The sequence below is a fragment of the Marmota monax genome, unplaced genomic scaffold (assembly GCF_021218885.2).
Source record: "Marmota monax isolate L192 unplaced genomic scaffold, Marmota_monax_Labrador192_F-V1.1 WCK01_AAM20220418_F8-fsc00061, whole genome shotgun sequence".
Taxonomy (NCBI): Eukaryota; Metazoa; Chordata; class Mammalia; order Rodentia; family Sciuridae; genus Marmota; species Marmota monax.
Genome location: NW_026695230.1, coordinates 6155243 through 6176795, shown reverse-complemented (window position 1 = coordinate 6176795; position 21553 = coordinate 6155243). Strand labels below are relative to the sequence as shown.

The 21553-nt window shown below is 45.3% G+C and overlaps 1 protein-coding gene across 7 annotated transcripts in view; it reads left to right on the top strand.

The window, feature by feature from the left end:
• Nav2 (neuron navigator 2) overlaps positions 1-21553 on the top strand; it is a 379713-nt gene that overhangs the window by 286274 nt on the left and 71886 nt on the right. For all 7 annotated transcript variants that reach the window (XM_058576946.1, XM_058576948.1, XM_058576945.1 and 4 more), the window contains one exon: positions 19240-19378. In XM_058576946.1, coding sequence (XP_058432929.1) covers positions 19240-19378 — 139 coding nt within the window. The remainder of the gene's footprint in view (positions 1-19239; positions 19379-21553) is intronic.

The window sequence follows — 21553 nt, the reverse complement described above, 5'->3', positions numbered from 1 at the left end:
CAAGGATGTCCTTGGAACTACAGCCACATTAAAAAGCCAAAGAGTAGCTTTGAAACACTTGATTCATTACCCATCCATCATAATACAGATAATAATCCAGCTGCAAAAATAAAAATTGCAACCCTCAGAATTCTTCCTATGCACCCATAACACCATTATAAAATATAAAAATACACCTTGTAGCCAATGGTGTTCTTTTCAGTCTCTCTAAATTTTTTTCTGTTTTAAAAGACCAAATTGCCACATGATGGATTTGCCTCTTTGGATTTTTTTTTTCCTCATATTTCCCTCGAAATAACAAGATTTATTTTCATGACTGAGGATGCAGGAAGGCCTGGTTCTAAATTGTTCCCTGAAACACCTACTGAGCTAACTTTCTGGTCTCCTGCTACTCTAATGACCTTGAAGACAAAGACAGGAATTTTTGTGGCTGTTGTTGTTAGACAAGAGTGTTTGGGATGGGGTTTTATGAGATAATGTAGGTTTTATTATTTAGAAAGCTACAACTAGACACAAGTTTTAAATTTTTTACCAAAATTTTTGCCAGATTGCATTGCCTGGAATTTCTGTCTCGACAGCCTGAGCACAGATTTTTGTGAATTTATCGACAAAACCTATCATTCTCTTTTGTAATATACTCTCATAGCTTATATCATGGTTTGTAATTAACTATATTTGCTTATTATTTCCCTTCCTGACACTCCCACATATATCAGACTCTTTTTAAAATTTTATTTTTAGTTGTCAATAGGCACAATACCTATATTCTATTATTTATTTTTATATGGTGCTGAGGATCAAACCCAGTGCCTCACATGTTCTAGGCAAGTGCTCTACCACTGAGTTACAACTCCAGCCCCACATCAGATTCTTGAACTCCATGAGGATAGAAAGAGACCTTTTCTTTTTTACATACTACTGTTTCGCCAGCACAAAGCCTGACACATAAAAAAAATCAACATTCTGTCAATATTATAAAAGGAACCATCACTGGAAATATAGTAGGAGACTTTACAGCTTGGGGTTTGGTAAAGGGTGTGTCTACCTTGGACTGGGTTCAGAAGTATTAGAAGCAGCCAGGGGACTCTGGCATTACCTGGTAATGGCCCTGGCTCACTGCCTCAGTGTCATCTGTTGGCATAGCAGCCTGAAGGTGTTCACTGCTGTGAGCACTGCGGTGTGGCAGGAACCAAGCAGGATTTGGCCCCAGTCTGTCACTTAGCAGCCGTGTGACAATGGGCAAATCATCTGAATTCTCTAAGCTCCAGTTTCTTTTTCTGAAATAGGGGGGGTTATAATGCACAGTAGAGCTATTCCAAGAGCTAATGAGATGAGATTTATAGTCAGTAAATCTTTAAATCATAATTATTGTTACCATTGAGTATAACTTTGGTTTTGGAAATGGTGCTATTCTGGAGTTGATGCAGTCTATTGGCACTCTGTCAGAAAAGACATCTCTGATGTTGGACTGAGGACAGGAAGTCTAGATTTGTGATTTTTGACTAAAGGTGCTGGCACCCATGCAGGCAAGTTTTTTTAGCCTCCTCCGTCCAAGGCTTTGTTAAAAAGCCTCTGTTTCAGACCAGAATGGCAAGGGCATAAACATGGACAGCAGATTGGGTACTCTTCCTGATGAATGGAGCCTTTTGTTGAAAGATTAAGGAGCGTGTGTGCCTTCACATGTGAGTACCCACAGTTGTGGGCTCCAGACAACCTCAAGAATTAACCAACTGCAGTAAATCATGTGAAGCTGAAATAAAGCTCGTTCTGTTTTTATAATTGGAGGGCAGTATCACCTCCTCACTGGAAACGCAGGGAGAGTCCACAGTGAGCACACATGGGTCCAGGTGGAAGCAGAGGCCCTGCATAAAGAAGGGAGGTCTTTCTTATCCAAATGTCCTCATCTCAGAAATGGAAGAAAGAGGTGGTGGAAATGCAGACAGAGGCAGGAGGTAAAGAAGCACAATGGCTGCAACTTCAAGAGTCTTGATGCTACACTAGGATCAGTTGTTATTAAATGCTTCCTGCAATTGTTTCACAGCCACCTGTTTATTTCAGTTATCGCTTTCACCACCAAGTCCGTAATGCTGTGACCTGCTTGTCTCCTTGGTGTAAATGGTGCCATCAGGGCTCAGCCATTCTCTTTTACTCACCTTTGCATTCTTGATGTCCTGTCTGGCCCTGGCTGGCGCTCAGTGCTACTTTCCAGCCCAGGGCTACCTGTTTTTGTTGAGACTCACAAGCGCCCTAATGTTAACTCCTATACCTCGAAGGTTTTGCTGAAGAGCTCTGGAGTATTTTTCTTCTACTGCCTACTGTAGATCACCCAAATTCCATGTCTGGCACTGCCATGTGTCTTCTTTTAACAACTTATCTTCTCATTCTTGTTCAGTCTTCCAGGACAGCAATCCTCCCTCCCTCCTCCTTCCCTTTTTTTCCTCTCTTTGTTCTGTTACTAGCAAGCCCATAAGAAAGTGACCCAAGTGACTGTAAGACTGGTTAAGACTCGTTCTCAAATTAAATGAAAAGCTATAGTCTAAAACTAGACCTTGTGTCAACCTGATGCCATACAACTCAGAAGCAGATGCCCTTAACCCAGGGCTTATGGACAGGTTTCAGGGAATCAGCAGATCCCCTGGGATTGTATGTAAGATATTACGTACCTTATTTCTTACAGAGTACAGACCCAAGTTTATCAGAGTCTCAAGGGGGTCTGTGACCAAATAAAATGTGAAGAACTTTTGAGCTAAAGTCCTTGGAAACACAGAAGACTGAATACAAGGCTCAGTGCCACTTGGTTCTCCTGTCCTCAGCTCGTCCAGCACCACATTAGTATCATTGTGGGCACCGAGAGGCTGTGACTCAGAATAAAAGCAAAGAGCACTCTTGTCCTCAGGGATCTTGCTGTTTTGAGGGAAATACATATTGTTGTGAGATGATGTGTTGACTGGTAAGTTCCATGAACCCAGAGATGTGAGCAAGACCATTCCAGGCAGAAGGCACCACAGGGTCAGGGTCTCCGGCCGGCACCTTGGCAGGTCCTAGATTTGAACATAATGAAGGAGAAATGCAGGTGGCAGGGGAGGCAGGCAGGAGACAGATCACACAGGGTCTTCCAGGCCAAGGGAATGAAGTTGGATTTTACTCTGCATTCCCTGGGAAACTACTAGAGGGCTTTAGGTGGGAACGTGACATGTTCTGATGTATACCAGGGGAGGATCGCTGTCACTTCTGTGTGGAAAGTGTAACCTAGTGGGGCAAGAATGCCCTGGATGTCCTTGAAGGAAACAGGCAGTGGCTTCAGTGGACTAGTGGGGACAAAAGTCCAAGTTGTGTGTTGAAGTGATAATGGGTCATGAGAAGTACCAGATGCTCCGTGGAGATGTTTCACAGTAATATGGAGCAGAGACTGACATGGCCATGGAGGGGAATATGGGCACAGGGTCAGACTTTTGTTTCATTTGATGAGATGAGTGACAGATTTCTCGACCAGGGTGAGTGGCAGGGGAGCTAGTAAAAAGGGAGAAACTGATTATGCTGGAGGGGATGGGAGTGTCTTCCCTTGCCTTGTTTTAATATAGCACTAAATGAAAATAAGGGAATGTCTTTTTAGATGCATTTCTGGGGCTTGAGGGTTTTTTTTCTCTATGGACTTTATTCCTAGAATAAAGTTTTCTTCTACTTTTTCATATCTGGGTGGAGTTTTTCACCTAATTTTTAGTTTAAAAAAAATGGCACTAGCCTAAGAACCTTAACATTATTGATGACATATGGAGGGAAATGTTATGCCTGTTCTTGAAGGTCATTGGAATTTGGCCTGTTTAAAAGCCAAGGTCAGAAATGACAGGGGAGGTTGGGCTCTTTGAAAAGAGCCAGAGACATGTGCTGTCAGAGTTGGATGGCTTACCTTCCATTTCTTTCCCATTGCCTAGAACTCTTGGCCACACTGGTGGTTATCTTCCTATCATGGAAAAGCCCTGACTAACCTCAAACCTGTAACTCCAAGGAATTCAGAGACTTTTTTTTTTCTTTTTTGGGGGGTGGAGGGTTACTGGGGTTTAAACCCAGGAGTGCTCTACTTCTGAACTACACCCTTAGCCCTTTTTATTTTATTTTATATTTATTGAGACAGGATCTCACTAAGTTAGCCAGGCTGTGAACTTGTGGTCTTGCTGCCTCAGCCTCCCAAGTTGCTGGGATTAAAGGCATGTATATCATAACATCAGGCTCCAGAGGCTTTCATATTAAAGGTGTGATTCTTAATTTGAACCCTAGATAGAAGACTGAGACCCTCTTAAAGCACTTTTTTTGTGTGTGCAGTAAATTTGTCATGTGCATAATCAAAATGATCTAGGTAGTGTTGTAGGAGATTTGTATGAACTTTTGTTTAACCGAGAAACTCCCATTTGTTAAGCATACCCTTTCTCACTGAGACTAAAAGCCAAGATGCCTACAGAGATTTGCCAGGCTCTAGCCTCCTCGTACCTTGGCCCTCAGACCTGATCTCCTCTGAGTTCCTTTTGATTCCCTGTTAAGACTGTTGGAGCCTTGCATTCTTGCACTGATGGTTTTGGTTTTATGTGGTCTCAGGGCCTTTGCACTGGCCATTTCCTCTCTTGGAAGGCTTTTGCTCTCAGATATGCACATTGCTTTCAGGTTTGTAATAAAACCCATGCCCTCAGCAGGCCTTCTTAGCCACCCCAGGTAAAAATCTCACATTCTGTTGACAAACACATCCTCTTCTTTACATTATTTTTTCTCCATAGCACCTATCACTAATAGATAACTATATAATTTACATTTTGTCTAATTTTCTTTATAGTTCAACCATTAACAGGTAAGTTCCATCAGAGTAGGGATTTTTGTCTTTATTTTCTGTTGTATCCTCAACACTTAGAACAGTGAATAAATGATAGATATCCTCTAGCTAATTAGGTGGCTAATCAGGATTGTTGCATGTTGAATTTGCTGAAAGCAAAGAACGGGCTGCAGGAAACAGTGGGAAAATCTTTTTTGTATATTTGTGCTTATGCGTATGTGTATATGTGCAAACATGTCTCTATGTCCATGGTCACCATCCGACTCCCAAACTAACCTTGAGGTCAGCCAGATGCTCAGAGTCACGTTATAAAGGTAAATTCAGTTCCAGTAGCAGTGAAGGTAGTCAGGAGTGGTTTGAAGGCTCCAGAGCTTGTGTCCATCCTGACTTTTTTGTCTAGGTAAATCTGGACTGCACCCCATCTGCCCACTCCCCCCCCCCCCGCGCCTCTCCACCCCCGCCTCCCCAATGTAGATGCTCACAGCAAGTGAAGGAGGGCCCCAGGATGAGATGTGAATGATTAACTCTGGTTGGGACTCCATCAAGATTACAATCTCTGCTCCTAGACACGTTTGCCTTTTCATTCACCTGGGAAACTCTGCCAGACCCTCCTTTCCAAACTTTATTCCCTCTGTCTTGGGTGGGGGAGTAATAGCTCTTCATTCTCCTTTGAAAAGCTTCTGTTTGCAGAGCAAACCCTGTCCACACAGAGATCCTGCTTGGAGCTAGTTATTGCTTCCTTTCCTAGCCACCCCCAGGGCCACAGTCCCCCACTCCCCGTTCTTCTGGAGGAGGAGCCCAGGCCTGGGGCCTTGCTCAGACAAAGTCCTTTGAAGGTAGCCAGAAACAACTGCTAGGATTTTGGGGAGAGCATCTTCATCCTTTATTTTGAAATGAAAGCTTGTGACTATAGTCAACATAATTTTGCTTTTCAAATCTCAGTAGTAATACAGTTGTTCTTTGTTCTCTGCATCTGTTTACCTCCTTTCTTCTGAGATCCTTGATTACAGGTTTTAATAGGGATTAGCTGGGTGCAACCCCTTCCCATCTTGAGCTGGGACTCTTTCCCCACCCACCTCCTCTTCCAGCCTCCATACCATAATGCTTAATGTAGCCATGCATAAACTGAGGTTATTTTTCCTTTATAAATAGCCATGAGAAATTAATGCATATTATTTAATTGGCACTGCCTGAACACTGACGTCGCTGGAAATAATGCATGTTGTTAACCGCACCAACAGGTATCATTTCCCTTTTAGGTTTAAAAGTTCTGGCTGGAGGCTAACCATTCTAATCAGATGCTTTGCATTCACATGTCAATGGAATGAGCTAAGAAATGTTTGGTCAGTGAGTTTCATGTCATTAAAAGCAGCACTTAGGGCTGGAAGGACTTTCTCTAGCATTTTGGCACTGTCCCTGGGAATGTAAAATATTTTCTCACATGTGATTTTCTTCTTCAACTTGCCGGATTGTTATAGACGCTCCTGGTGCACACAGAGGGCCCTTTTATTCGGTGTTTTACGGTAACAGCTCGGGAGTTCGGTGTTAGCTCTTGCTTCACTGAAACTTTTCACAGCTGACTTGATTCTAGCTCTCTGTTCTGACCTCTCACTCCTTCAGCACTTTAAAGGTTAATTTTGTTGGGGGATCGGATTTCTTTCCTGGGCTGGGGAATGGTCAACCTCTTCTAGCTAGTCCTCCAGTAGCCCAGTTGCTGGGCTCCAGGATTCCCTGGCTCAGCCTGGGCTGGCCCCGCTGGCAAGGGAATTGCCGGCCCATGAGATTCATTCAGCTTCTTTGTCCGCTGTTCTCCAGGGACCACAATGTAGTGAAATGCTCTGGCCTAGGGACCTAACCAGGTAGGATGTGGATTTTTTTTTTCCTGGGGTCAGGGCAGTGCGGCATGTGTACTGTCTGGTTGCTCCCTGGCTGGTACTGAAAAGCTGGGCAGAGCAGGCTGAGGTGTAGCTGCCAGAATCACCGTGGGCTGTGTGTGTGTTGGGGGGGGGGGGGTGCACAGAAATTCAGCACCCATCTCTCCCTCCGGACTCCCCACCCCTTTTGTTCTTGATGGTTTCAGAGAAAGTGGGGAGCATTATTACCCAAATGTGCTTGGTCCACCTAGACATTTGAGTGATGTCAATATTTTCCAGACCATATTATGAAAATGAGGCTTCTAAGTCTTCATTCCAGGTTTGGCTGGGAGATGGCTCCACTGGGGGAAGGGTGAGCTGGAGAGCAACCCTGTGGCCCCAGGCAAGGGCTGCTGGTGGTTCTGAGGGCCCTGATTAAAATGACTAGCAGTTGGAGGTTTTGTTTTGAATCTGTGGAGCCTGGTGAACTTGCGGTTGTGTTTACTAATACTGCCAATTACCGGGTGGGATTTTTTTTTTCCCCCTGGAAACTAGGCTCCAGGAGAGATGGCATGGGAGGTTTAAATACGGGGACCTTTTTTCCCTCTTTAGGATATGTAGAGCTGCCCAAAGAGGTAAGTTTATGTTTTTAAGTCAGACAGGGGAGAAGATAACAATGTTTATGACCACCTACTAAGTGCCAAACATCTAGCAGACATTGGCTCTTTCAGTTTTCATTGTCAAACTGGAAAAGATTGCTCTTCATTTTGAAGTGACGTGGTGGGAACTAAGAGAAGTTAAGTAACTTGCTCAGGGTCACACAGCTAATAAGAAGGAAAGCTGGGATTGGAGCCCAGGTCCACTCCATCCCCCTGCCATCTGTGCTGACCTTAACAGATGGGTTCAATCACCTGTAAGGTGACAAGTGGTGCAGCTGGATAAAGGGCACTTTGGGTTGTAGAGGACTCACCAAAGTGCATCTGATGCTTACTAGTGCAACCTGACTGAGCTTCTCAGACCTTGCTTGTTTCTAGGAGGGGGAGGGCTGTGGGGTGAGTAGCAGCCTTGCCCTGGCAGTAGGACCTGGCTGGGCGTTCTTTCATCTCCTTGAAGCTCCTGGGCTGCTCCGTGGATCTGGCTGATGCTGTGCTTGTATCTTGTGTTCCAAAGGCTGGGATCCTAATCGGAAGTCAAATCTGGCCTTGGGCTGTTGGGGCTATGCCCTGCTACTCCGGGGCTGACTTTCCAGGAGCTGAGTTTACTGAGTCCCGAAGGGAGAAGATGTACACCCAGCATGTTAATGCTGACCCAAGTTGCTGGCACTAGCTGGTTCCCGTGTGTGCCTGGGGTGCCTGATTAGCTGGAGCTGGGCTTCTCTTGGTTTGTAAAGCTGATTCTTTGTAGAACTATTTATTTATTTGGGGGCTGGGAATTGAACCCAGGAGTACTTTACCACAAAGCTATATCTCCAGTCCTTTTTAATCTTTGAGACAGGGTCTCACTAAATTGCTGAGGGTTTTGCTAAGTTTCTGAGGCTGGTCCCCAATTTGGTGATCCTCCTGCCTCTTGACCTCAATTCCCTTCTCTTCCCCTTTGCCCTAGAGAGGGCAGATTAAGAGGAAGCCCCTGAAAAACTGCATTAAAAAGACAGCCACCTCTCTGGCTGCCCTGGGGCAACCTTATTTTGACCTGGATCCCTAAGATGTATTGGGAGTTAAGTGTGTGTGTTGTTTGGGGCGGGGGTAGGAGGAGCTGTACCCCTACATCTGTATCCCATCCCACCTACCTAGACTTAAGGCAAGCAAACAACATCCTGACCTGGGTTTGTCCCCCACAACCACCCCCCTTATTTTTATGTTTTTCTTAAGTTTTGTGATAGGCTCTTGTCAGTTGCTCAGGCTGGCCTCAAACTTGCCATCCTCCTGCCTCAGCCTCTCAGGTCTCTGGGATTACAAGTGTGAGCCACCACACCTAGCACCCCGCCCTTTTGTCTTTAACTACTTAGAGTTGTCTTAGAACAACTTGATTGCATTAAAGTATCTGGAGCTTGTATAGCAGGTGGGAGTCCTGAGTTCCTATATGACCCTGATCTGTATAAAAGCATCCTTACCTCTCCTTATGTTGAGTCAATGTGGTTAAGAGGAGTTTCAGTTTCAGAATCAGGCAGATCTGGGTTCGAATCAAGCTCCATGTATTAGCTCAGACACCTTGGGCAGGTCACTCAGCTTCTATAAGCCCCAATTTCCACATCTATGAAAAGAGGACCTTAATAGTTTGTCCCTAATAAGGTACTGGACAGGCATTTGTGGATTGATGTTTGTAAAGTACTCAGCACGGAGCCTGGAACCCATTATTAAAACTCTTCACTGTGCTTGTGTTCACTGTGATTAGCTGTAATATGCTGAATTCTGTCTATGTTTAGGAGAAACATCTTCTTGTAAACAGAAAACCAGGATGGGCTCGTTGAGATCCTTGGCAAAAGCTGGGGGCCGGCAGTGGCCCAAGCGTGAGCAACCCTCTCTTGAGGAGCCTTGGAGAAGAGAGGGCTTTGTGTAGCTGAGGTCAGCAGACATGCTGGTGCCGATTGTAACAATGAGGGGCTCAGGCATCCGGACCAAAGCTCTGGGGTTTCTAACCAGAACAAGCCCCTGAAACCAAAGGGAGGAATTTCACGCCTACTCAGGGGACCACCTACTTGCCCAAGGAATGAGTTACAAAAATGGAACAAAGGTGCTGTGGGGTGAAACTCAAGCCAGGAACCTTCTGATCGCTGCTAAATCCCCTTGGAGCACTCTTTATGGGGTTCATGTTTCCCTCTCTCCACCCCAAATGACTGGCCTTGCACCTGGCACCGTCTGTAGAAGCTGCTTCTCTCCTGGGACACTGTCCATTTATGGCAACAAGCAGCAAGTTCTTGCATTAGACTCTGTCATGTATTTCATAATGCCGGCCTGCATCCCCCGCCTGGAGTCCTTGCAGGCTCCCTGCCTCCTGGCCTGCAACTGACATGAGCTCTTATCTCTGATATGCCTGGAGAGCTACACACACTGAGCTGCTCTGCTCCTGCAAAAGCCTTCTGAGAACTGGGTGTTATTAGCACTGTAGCACACAGGAGGAAAGCTGGGTTCCTGGAAGTAAAGGTGCTCTGACTAGGTAAATGGCATGGCCAGGATTCACACACAGATCCATTTTACTTTTTTCTGCAGAACTGGGTTGCCTCCATCTGGAGCCTCCTAAGCTCGGTTGTCCACTACTAGGTGAAACTAAGTTTGCCGGTATTAGTGCCTAAAGTCTGTCTTTGCGTTAATTCAAATTCAGGTTCTTGGTCATTTTGCTGTAGTACTGCAAACCATGTAGGGATCTAGAGAGAAGAGCTGGCTTGTGTTTCTTTGTTTTTTTTCTTTGGGTTTTTGGGGTGGTGGGGATTGTTGGGGATTGAATCAAGGGCTTCTAACATGCTAAGCAGGTACTATACTCTACCACTAAGCTATGGCTCAGCCCATTTGTGGCTTTGAATTCAAATAACTATTAACTCTGTCATGTATTTCATAATTCTTTGAGACATCTAATACATATGATGGAGGGGTATCCAAGTATGTAAAAATGAATAAACAAAATGGTCCAACAACTTTTGGATCTGCTTTAACATATTCTACTTGTACAACCCTCCCTTGGACCTATTTTCGCCAAGCCTCAATTTCCTCATCTCTGAAATGGGTATGGTGTTCGTATCTATCTCATGTTAGCCGGGAGAAAATATATTAAGTAACAACTGGTCCAGACACAAAGGGAGGCATTAATAAGGTTAGTTATTGTGTTTATCATAGAGTTATAAGGATGAGATGAAATAATGCATGTAGTGAAATTATCACTATTAGCTTGTAGTGAATTAAGGTCTGGCACAACTTTAAACTTCAAGTCGACTGTTATTATCATTAATAAAGTTAGTGTATGTGAGGTAGGACTCTGTAGGGGCCTTCTGGCGGCCTTTGAAGGTGATTTCCTTAATAGGCCCTGGCAGTGGTTAGAGGAGAGGATGCCCCAGCACATGTCCTGGGGGGGAAATAGTTAACATACCTGTTTGGTGGGAAATGTTGGTAGCCAAACCCTTTCACTTCCCTATCCTAAGCCTACAGTGGGGCTTGCTCACTCATCCACACCAAAGGATCTCATTCCGATCAGGCCCTGGGGTTTCAGGGGAACAATTGCCTTGAACAATAGCCAGAAAACAAGTTCTACCAGTCTGGGATTTTTGCAACTGAATGCATCTGTTCGGTGGTGGGCACAGGGCCCATACACAGCTCTGCTGTGATTCTGGAGCAGACCTGGAAAACTGAGCAGGTAAGGCCTGGCAGTGGGTAGTAGGACTTTATTCACCCAAGGGAAACAGACAAGAGGCAGGGGCTGGGGCTGGTAGGTGGCCCAGACTGTTTCTGAGAGCACTGAGGGCCTCCAGAAAGCCCTCAGACAGTCTCTGGAGTTCGGAGAGGATCTTTGCTTTATGAAGACTACTTTTCAGAACCATGGTTATACTCTGCTAACAGGCTGAAGTTTTGTTAGCAGAAAAGAACTAATATCTATCTGCAATCTGATTTCTTTTTACAGCCTCATTTAGCATGTCTTTCCCTTGAATAAACAACATGATCTCTCAGGGAGTCCATTTGAAAAGCATAATGACCCTCCCTCCCTCTGGATCCTTCAATAGCTCCTCTACTCCCAGTCTTTTGCCAAGATCCAGGGTGTGTAAATCCTAGTGGAAAAATCTATTTAAGCATCCCTCTAACCTTGTGGTTCTATTTTGCTTCATGAGAGAGGAAGTTGTAAATATAATATCACATGAATTCAGGACCATTACAGATTCCTCCTACTTTTAGCTACCCTCTGGAACAGCTCAATATTTAAAACGTGTCCCAGTTAGAAATGGGTTCTCAGGAGTCCTGGTGAAGTCACTTCTGCCTCCTGGGTTCTACCAATGCTTGTTCCCCACAACACTGAGGCAAAGCAGGACATGTGCAAAGCTGAAATAATTTATGACTCTTTCACCTGCGTTTTTCATAGCAGATAGCTTGTATTAGGGCTTTTGAAATCGTACTTTAAGCCCTGAGTGGCATTTGAATTCCTGACACAGTGATGTAAGCAGCTCTTGGAAGACTTTGAAACTGGATCTCCTAGTTTAACAGCCTCTTCCATTTTTGAATGGATTTTCCGGTAACTTTTGTAGACTCCTTTCTCTTTATGTCTATATGTCTCCAAGAGGTAGTAGACAAACAGTCTGAGGCTTTGAGGGCCTCAATCAGGTTAAAACACACTACATTTTGGCCCAAAATGGGATGTCTTCTTGATATGCTTGTTTGTCATCTGCAGAGGAAGACCTTTTGCCATAAGGCTTTTTAGCAATGGAGATTTTGGAACTAATCTGTATGGATCCTGTTTTTGTGCCACTATGGGTTTTGCCTTTCCAATGAGCTGGAAGGCTGTGTAGAGTCATTACACCCCAGTTTGAAATCCAGGCCCTTGCACATGCTAGGCAAATGCTCCACCACTGAGCCCCATCCCCAGCCCTGAATTCCATCCTTCTGATAAGCTCTGGGTCCTGAGCATCCATTTCCTCCAGCAGAAAATGGGAGTGGAATAATGTGCCAGGTGTAGCCGAGGACACTGTCAGTGGTGACTACAAACACTTGGCAAGATCACGCGCTGTTTCTTTGTGTTTGAATAGCATCCTCTGATACAGACCCACTCTTGTGAGTTGGTTGTAGTGATTCCGTTCCAGAGTTTGCAAATTCATCTTTTTTTTCTTTTAGAGAGAGAGAGAGAATTTTTTAATATTTATTTTTTTAGTTTTCGGCGGACACAACATCTTTGTTTGTATGTGGTGCTGAGGATCGAACCCGGGCCGCACGCACGCCAGGCGAGCGCGCTACCGCTTGAGCCACATCCCCAGCCCTGCAAATTCATCTTGCAGGGCCATGCAGGTAGCATGTGTGACTAAGAAGGCTCACATGGGAATTGTGTCAAAGGGGAGAGCATATCTGTCCCAAAGAGCAGTTACTACTCAGATGTATAAGATACTGGCACCTATTTTATATATTTAAAAGATTCTGCGTGGGCTTTAAAAATAGTAATCTGAGGAGTGAAATCAGCAGTGACGAACTCTAGAGATTAGGAAATGCAGTTACCTGTTTGGCAGTTTTTTTCTGTGTGGGAGGAGATTCTTCTTAGGACCTTCACTGTGCCTGTTTTTCTTCCTTCTAGCTCAGGCAGCCAGGAACCTTTGGAATGGCTTAATCCAGCTCCTTTCTTACACAGATGCGGAGCCTGGGGCCTGGAGGAAACAAGACTTGTCTGAACTTTCCCAGTACTATGCTCTGGGGAAGGCTGGGGTGGGTGAGGGCTGGCTGTCCAGGCTGCTTGCCTTTGCCATGTCCCTGCTTGGAGCTGAGAGCAGTCCAGTAAAGAGCATCTGTGTGCTTGGACTTTGGAACCTGCCAGACTCTTGGCTTGTGCTGGGACTCATTGGTGAATGTAGAAATGCTTTCTGGAACCAGTGCTATTTGGTGACCTTTGCTCATCTCCCTATTTTGCCTTTCATCTGAGCTGTGTTCCTGCCTGTCCCAATCTATTGGGTTTGCAGCCACAGTTGAGGACGACTGAATCATAGCCTGGTCTCCATTGCCTCCCACAGTGCTTGGCACCCAAAGGGCGCTGGCCGGCTGGATAAGATGAGTAAGTGAATTCAGGGGCCCTGGCATTGTCTGTAAATATGTAGAGTTTACGAGCCTTGAAGAAAAATAAGTGATGGTATTATTTCCACTCATCCATTGGCTAAGAATAGGTGAAGATCATTTTTAAGGCTGATCACTTATAACTCCAGTTAGGCCCTTACCTTACTTGAACAGTGTAGGATTTTTTTCATTGATAAAGAGGCACATGGGTCTACATGGCTAGGAAATGATTTTATGTTGATTATTCTGATAAATCAATGGAAGCATCTTCTCGTTTCTTTAGGTGTCTCAGCCAAGTAATTTATCAGATATGCTGACTTGAAATTGCTTTAAAAACGGGGGAGTGGTGGCTGGAGAAACCGGCCAAGCCATGTGTCACATTTTAGTTTCCAGGCAGTGGTCCTGGGGTGGTTCTGTTTATTTCCCAATGCTGTCTCCACTAACATTTTCCAAGCAATTTGGCACATCTGTGAAAGCCTTACAATGTAGAGTGAAGGTGAACCATCATAGGAAAAACTGGCACGGGAAGAGGTGGTACTGTCCGGGCTTCATTTATTTTTCTGGTCATTCATATAAAAATCATTCATTCAAAAATGAAATCTGCTTTTATAAAATTCATTAATATAGAAGAGCACCTTTGTACTCTCAATAACTTCTTAGAGTTAATTCTCCAAGGTTTAGGTTTAATATTCAACTTACTGAAGTCTTCATTTTTAAACCTGAATTTTCTTGCAAATCTCTTCTGTAAATCAAGGATTTTTGTATCAATTAAGTTTGTTTCTACTTGTTATTGATTAGCACTTTAGTAATTCCAGCTCAACAGATTGAATTGCCCTAAACAATTAGGACTATTTGCAAATTGGATAATTAGATTGTCCTAAATGTTTTAGACTGCATTCATAAATTTATCATACCTGCTTCTCAGAAGGTCTTCAGATGTCTGGCAGGGCAGACAGTGACTGAGCAAGCAGTCTTTTTAAGCATGAATTCTTGCAAATCGAATAAGTTGACTCACAAATGTCAAATTATTATCTTAAATATATTGATTCTTTTTGTAATCTTAATAGTTTTTTAATCTTTCATCTTAAAAATCTCAAGTCAAAAACCGATACTTACAAAAATGACATCATAATTATTTGATAATATCCTCTAATATGCCATGTATTCTTTTCCCTGTTTTTTTAGTTGCACATGGATACAATACCTTTATTTATTTATTTATTTATTTATTTATTTATTTATTTATTTTCATTTGGTGCTGAAGATCAAACCCAGTACCTCGTATGTGCAAGTGCTCCACCACTGAGCCATAGCCCCAGCTCCCCACCATGTTCTTTTAAGAGATAGAAATGCACAGAGATCAACCCAGTGATCACAGTTGTTATCTAAAACTTAAATATTCATATTTTAATTTATTTCGCCATTACAAAACTCTTCCCAAGGTTTCAGATTATATGTTTCCACTAAGGAAACATTCAGATTCCAGAATGACTGTTCTAGAGTCCTGGTAGAATCCCCTGATTCTTTCTGCTGGGTCATTGGGGTTCCCCCGGGCCTCTTCCCTGGAATTTCAGTTCACCACAAAGTAAACACACAGCCTCTGGGTTTCTTACCTCTTTCAACATCTATTACCTATCAACCAATTTGGACCTATGGACTCTTGTATGTCACCCCTGGTTATATCTGATGCCCTTTACTGCCTGATTGGTTCAGTGATGTCCTTCCTACTTGAATGATTTCTACATGGTTTCCACATTTTTCCTCTCAGCTATATATCTCGAGTTATTTCACAAACAAATATCAATTACCCATTAGGAAGCCTGAGTATACCAAATGACAAACCTCAGCCAGCTAGTTTTGAGTAAAAGAAGAGAATTTATTACTTCCAACATTTGGGCCTTCTAGGAATGCTTCAGGTGTGGCTGGAGTTGAAGCCATGTCAAAGGGATACTTTTATCCCTCTCAGCTCTGCATCCCTCCCCTTTGTGCCAGCTTCTTCTTAAGCAGGTAAAAATGAAGCAGCCACTGGCAGCTCAGGGTTTCATGTACATTTTTGCATTTTTCATTCTCCTTAGCATCTCTCCTGTGGTCCTGTAAATTTGGGAAGCACTACCTTAAGCAGAGCTACAGAGCTCATTACTGGACTTCATAGCTGCCAAGATGTCACGTACCCTCTGAATGTCAAAGAGAGTATGGAAGAGGCAGCAGCACACTGCCCTCCATCCCTGCTCTGGCAACTCCTAAGACTAATTTTCCTTAGAACTTTCAGGACTCATTGACCTAATCTGGGTGGCTCCTGACCATGTGTACTTTGGATTTGGAGGGAAGCTCCAGAGGTAAAGGAGCCATTGCTGGTTTTCCAAGTGCGGGGACAAGGCTTGGGTTCTAACACACTGACAGCTCTGGGGAATGTCAGGCCACCATTGCTGGTCATGGGCTTCTCCAGGCCCCTCGTCCTTATCTTGAGTTTCCCCCTCCCTCTGTCCCGTGGAGTCCATCACTGCCTTTCCCTCTGCGGGGCCAGCCCGGTCACAGGGATGCCCTGTAACTCAGGGTTCACCTTCCAACGTTCCAGGCACTGATGTGGGAAGGATGTGTGTGCGCCAAGTGCCACATGCCCCTCTGGAATAGTATATCAGTGTTGAAAGGCCACAGTGGGGGGAGGAACGGGTACAATTTCAAAGCACAAAATCTGGGACTGGGATTCATGGGCATCTGTTACTGACTTCCCTCCCTCCTCCCCACCAGCCACGCTCCTCTCCTATCAGTCCCCCTTTCTTCTTTATCAGACTATAAGACGTTTTAGATACACTAAATTCCTAACCCAAAAGAGCAGAAGTAATAAAAGACTCATGGGATTTTCTTTTAATCGTGAGAGGAAATTCGAGTCCATTTCCATATGTGACGCTTTTCTCAGCAGAGCCTCATGTGGTCACCAGGCTAGGTGAAACTGAGGCACAGAAGTTGTGACCTGTCAAAGAATTATGTGGGAAGGCAGCTGGGCTCCTAACCCACAGCCGGGGGCGAGTTGGCAACAGAAACTCTCCCTGAGCCTGGGCCACACATGAGCTCGGGAGATGTTCAGTCAGCACTCGAGCGCCTCTGGAGGCGGAGAGGACGCTTCCCCCAAGTGAGCTTGACATTGCTGCAGCGCCTTCCTGACCCTTCTCACAGCCTCAGTTTCCTCATCCTTTACAAGGGTGGTAGGCACCTGCCAGCGTGACTCTGAGGGGTGGTGCGTAGTTGGCCTGTGCTCCACCGGTGACTGCTGTCATAGTGAAAGGCCGAAGGATACAGACTAGAAGGAACACGTGTTCTGAAACCAGGCAGTTTTGCCCTTTCGGGCGTTCCAACCTGGACTGCATGCCAGTGATCAGCACGCTTGGTCCTTCAGCCTTGATTTCTTCATTTGTGAAATGGGCGGCATAACACCTACCTTGCAGGCGTGATGGAAGAACTGGAGAAACATAAGAAAGTGTGTGAACCTCCTGGCGGGATGCCTGACGCAGAGTAAGGGCTTCCTAGTTATCCCGGGGCTCCTGAGCCCTGTGCATATTGGGAAGGTAGAACAAACCTTCCTTTAACAGGGAAGCCCTGGGCTGGGGATGTGGCTCAGCACCACATACAAACAACGATGTTGTGTCCGCTGAAAACTAACTAACTAACTAAATAAATAAATAAATAACAAACAGGGAAGCCCTCAGAGCTCAGGGAAGCTAATGCTAACGGGAGGGACCCTTTAGGAACTCAGAAGGCCCCAGGGGGAGAATCTGAACCAGCATGGAAAGCCGGGCAAAAGAAGCAGAATTACCTGATGGAAGTTTGTGGGACCCTGGGGCCCTTGCAGATTCGCCTTCACAGGTAACTCCGCTCCCTTCGAGCCCTCCCCCTCCCCGCCTCATCCTGCCACTTGGGAATCACCTTCATGCCTTTCTTCTGCATCTTTCTGTGGAATCCTCCAGGTTGGCTCTTAGAAGCCAAATGAGAATGCCCAAGAGAAAGGTGGTGAAAGCAGTTTTCACCAAGCCGGGCGGAGCTCAGGATGTGGAAGCAGGCATCTTAGAAGCTGGTAGGATGGACGAAGTTTCGTGCCTGTGTTTGTAGACAGTGCCCTGGCTTTCAAAAACCTCAGCTGCCCAGCATTTCCCTGGCTTCATGCAGCCCCTTTGCCTGACCTTCAGCAAGACTCGCTGTGGAAGGCCGAGAGGTAGAATAACGTGGCTAAGTCATTGCTTTGCCATCAGACCTGCCATTCCTGGCGTGTGGCCTTGGACCAGTGTTCCTGGCCTCCCAAGTATCAGCTTCCTCCTGGGGAAGGGCGCCAAGTCATGATGGTATGTACCGAGGATTGACATAGTGGAAAGTGTCTGGCGTCACAGTAAGGAGACTGGCTCAGGAGTCTGAATGGCTGGATCCCCAGGGCTCCTGCTGGCTAGCTGTCTGACCTTGTGCAGGGTGTCTTGCTTTTCTAAGTCAGTTTCTCCACCAGTAAAATAGAAAAATAATAATACCTATCTCTTGCTACTGGATCAACTAGAGCAGTGTCATATTGATGTCAGAAGCTCACTCCTATGAGTTTCAGTCAGCAACTATTTATTGGGCACCTGCTGTATACCTGCCACTTCACAAATAAGAAAATACAACTGAGTGGGATGGTGGGCTTGATGAGTAACAACATGTGTCTCTGAGGAAGTAGCACTTCAGCTGGGATCTAAAAGAAAGGTAGAAAGGGAACAGTGTCCAGGAAATGGGACAACCAATGCAAAGCCCTGAAGAAAAGAACAGCCTTGACTTAGAAGGGACAAACACTCCTATGATCAGAGCCCTTGAGTGCACACTGGAGAGGGGGCGGAGAGACAAAAAGACGAGAGAAGGCCAAGGCAGGGGGCCTTGAGGCCATTGTAGGAGTTTGGACATTAGGTACCTGAGAGGCAGTTCTGGGATCTGATTGACGCTCCAGAAGGCCACTCTGGTTGCCAGACAGAGAATGGATTGTGAGGAAGCAGAAGTAGAACACAGGCCCAACGGCCTGTTTTCAGTAACCTAAGCAGAGCTGACAGCACTCTAGACTGCAAGGCGACGGTACAGAGAGCTGCATGCATTTGGATGTATTTTACAAAGAGAGGTGACAGGATCTGATGCTAGGTTAAATGTGCTGATGGTATTGGGCGATGGGGAGACAATAAGAAGGGGAAAAAAAGAGTCAAGAATCATTCCTAGATTAGACTTGAGCAGCTGGGGGATGATTTGAGGGTCAGGAAATGAAAAACTCTACTTTAGACATATTCTGGGACACTGTTAAAATCACAACTTATAAGAGAATGGACAGGTTTCGGTTGAGAATTGCCACTTTCCTTCCTTGGCATTTTGTTCCAGGAGTGGAGTACAGAAAATTCACATGGCAGCGTCTCTGCCCGCTCTAACCTCTGGGGAGAGGGGCGCATGATGGGTCTTTGCCTGCACATTTGCAGCTTTAGTCCCTAAATGCGCTGCTTCTACTCTGCCACTAGGCCTGGGGGAGAGCAGTTGACTCGTATGAAGTTCCTGAGGTAAAGGGGAGGGGAGGGCGGGGCGGAACATGGGCAGCATCCTTGGTCTCCTCTCCTCATGGAAGCACCCACATTTTGGGGCAGGTATGTATCAGCCAGCTCATCCAGGTGTCAATTCAAAAGCAAAGGATGGAAGGTACCTTTGGAGATGAGTCACATCCGAGGCAAAAGAGCTTAGTCTGAGACATTGTGACATAGTCTGGGCCTCTTCCTGGATGGTGAACATTGGTCTGCGCCAGCCTGGGCGGGAGCAGTGTGAGGCTTTGGTGCTCAGGTTGTCTTTATCTTGGCAGCTGGGATGACAGCAGCTCCGTCAGCAGTGGCATCAGCGACACCATAGACAACCTCAGCACCGATGATATCAACACCAGCTCCTCCATCAGCTCCTATGCCAACACACCAGCCTCCTCTCGGAAAAACCTGGATGTGCAGGTAAGGAGTGTGGTGCCCTCCCGGGCTCCTCCACTGGCCCCTGCAGCCAGGAGGCTTGGGTGTGTGGGCTGAGAAGCCCATTTGGGGAAAGCAGAATCCCCAGGTTGGTGAGATGCGGCTCAGCCTCTGGCTCCCTGTGCGCTCATTTCCCCAACTCTGGCCTCCACCTGTAAGGAAAGGACGAGGCAATGGGGCCGTGGAAACGGGGTCGGAGGCCTCACCACTCCCTGTGACCTTGGGAGATCACATTTACTCCCTTGACATTCTATTTATAAAAACAAACAAAATTATGTTGGGCTCTGTTGGCAGATCTTAGCCTGTCCCCTCTTTGCCAAAAGGAGCAGCTGCTGTCCACAGGTGTCCCATCTCTCAGGAGTGATGTGGGCAGAAACACATACTGAGGACCCTGGGCCTCAGTATGTTCTGGGCTGAGGTTGGGAACACTTCATCTGTGGTTCATGTCCCCTGCTCATGTCCTTCATTTGGCCTACAGTATTGTTATTCTTTTAGACAAGACTCCACATCAAGTTATTTTAAACTGCAGTTGTTAAACATGAAAAGTATGTCTCAGGTTCCTCTTAAAGAACTAGAAGCTAGCTGGGCGCGATGGCACACACTTGTAATCCCAGCAGCTCCTGAAGCTAAGTCAGGGGGATCGTGAGTTCAAAGCCAGTCTTAGAAAAAGTGAAGCACTAAATAACTTGGTGAGACCAGCCTCTAAATAAAATATAAAGTAGGGCTGAGGATGTGGCTCAGTGGTTGAGCACCCCTGAGTTCAATCCCCGGTACCAAAAAAAAAAAAAAAAAAAAAGAAGAAGGTATTGTTCCTTGTGGCAACAATTAACAGATGTCCAAGTGTCTGTCCCCACTCTTTTAACTAATGCTACAGCTTCCACCAACCAGCTGCACAAATTTAACATGCCCTCCTGCCTCTGAGGCAACCCCTACTTGAAACGCCCAGGTGTTTTTCAAATGGAGTGCCAATTCACATGGCACTTCATGGGCCCGATGGCATCCTTGTCGTGGCTGGTTCCAGTGAGCCCATTTACTAGTTGGGAAAATTAAGTGCTGTCTTCCCGGCTTGTCCCCAAGTTGGGGCTGACCAGTATGAGGACTGTTCGGCCATGGGTCATAGGTGAAGCTCTTTGAAAAAAGCATCTTCAGTAGTGGGAGCTTCTGTGTTGGGTGAACCCTGGGGAAGTCTGATTGGGACAGGCTCCCTGAGGGACCCCATCCCTCATCCTCCACTCCCCTCCTTCCCCATCTTCCTTTCTCGGCTGCTTTTTACTCGGTACAGATAGAGGCTGCATCTTTTGGCTTTCAAAGGTATCTCCTCTTTGTGGGTAGGTGTAGTGAAAGAACATATCAGTGCAGGGGGTGATTCTGGCCTCCAGAGACAGATGCTAACTGCATAATGAAATGTATTAGGTGCTGCTTTTAGAATTGCCTGTTACTCTTGTGTTGTCACTTTAGCAACTTCTAGGAGAGAGCAATGGTAGGCTATGGTGGTTGTATTTTTTAAAATTACTACCCAGAGAATGAAATGGGGGCATGGGGTTTTGTCGGGTGCTGGAGTTGTTCTGTATCCTGATCTGAGTGGTAGTTATATAAGTATGTTGTATGTGAATTTTATAAAACTTATTCAGGTGATCTACTTAAGATTGTGTGCTTCACCAAAAATCCATTTAAAAACATCAGACCAATAGAAATCTCAGGAACTTTTGGTACATTCTGTATGTCTACCACTTCAAGACCTATTTTTCCTTTATTTATTTGTTTGTTTGTTTGTTTAATTAGCTACACATGGCATTACAGTGATCTTGGCAATTCATACATTTCTGGTTTTATTTTAATGTTTTAAATTCAGGCAGATTAATCAGAAAGAACTACCCAATGAATAGTAAACCTCTTACATCTCTTAAAACAACTCCTGATCTGAATCAATGGACAGGTTTCTGTATGCTTACTATTCACTGGGCAGTTCTTTCCAATAAATCTATCTGAATTTAAAATATTAGAATAAAAACGGACAAAGTTGGTCTTAGGGTGACAGAAATGCAGACTGCACCAGTCGTCCTGAGATTTCTATTGCCATGGTATCTTTAAATGGATTTTTAGTGACATTCCCTTTGTTCCTGTCCAGGGAGCATCTCAAAATATTTGAATCAGCATAGT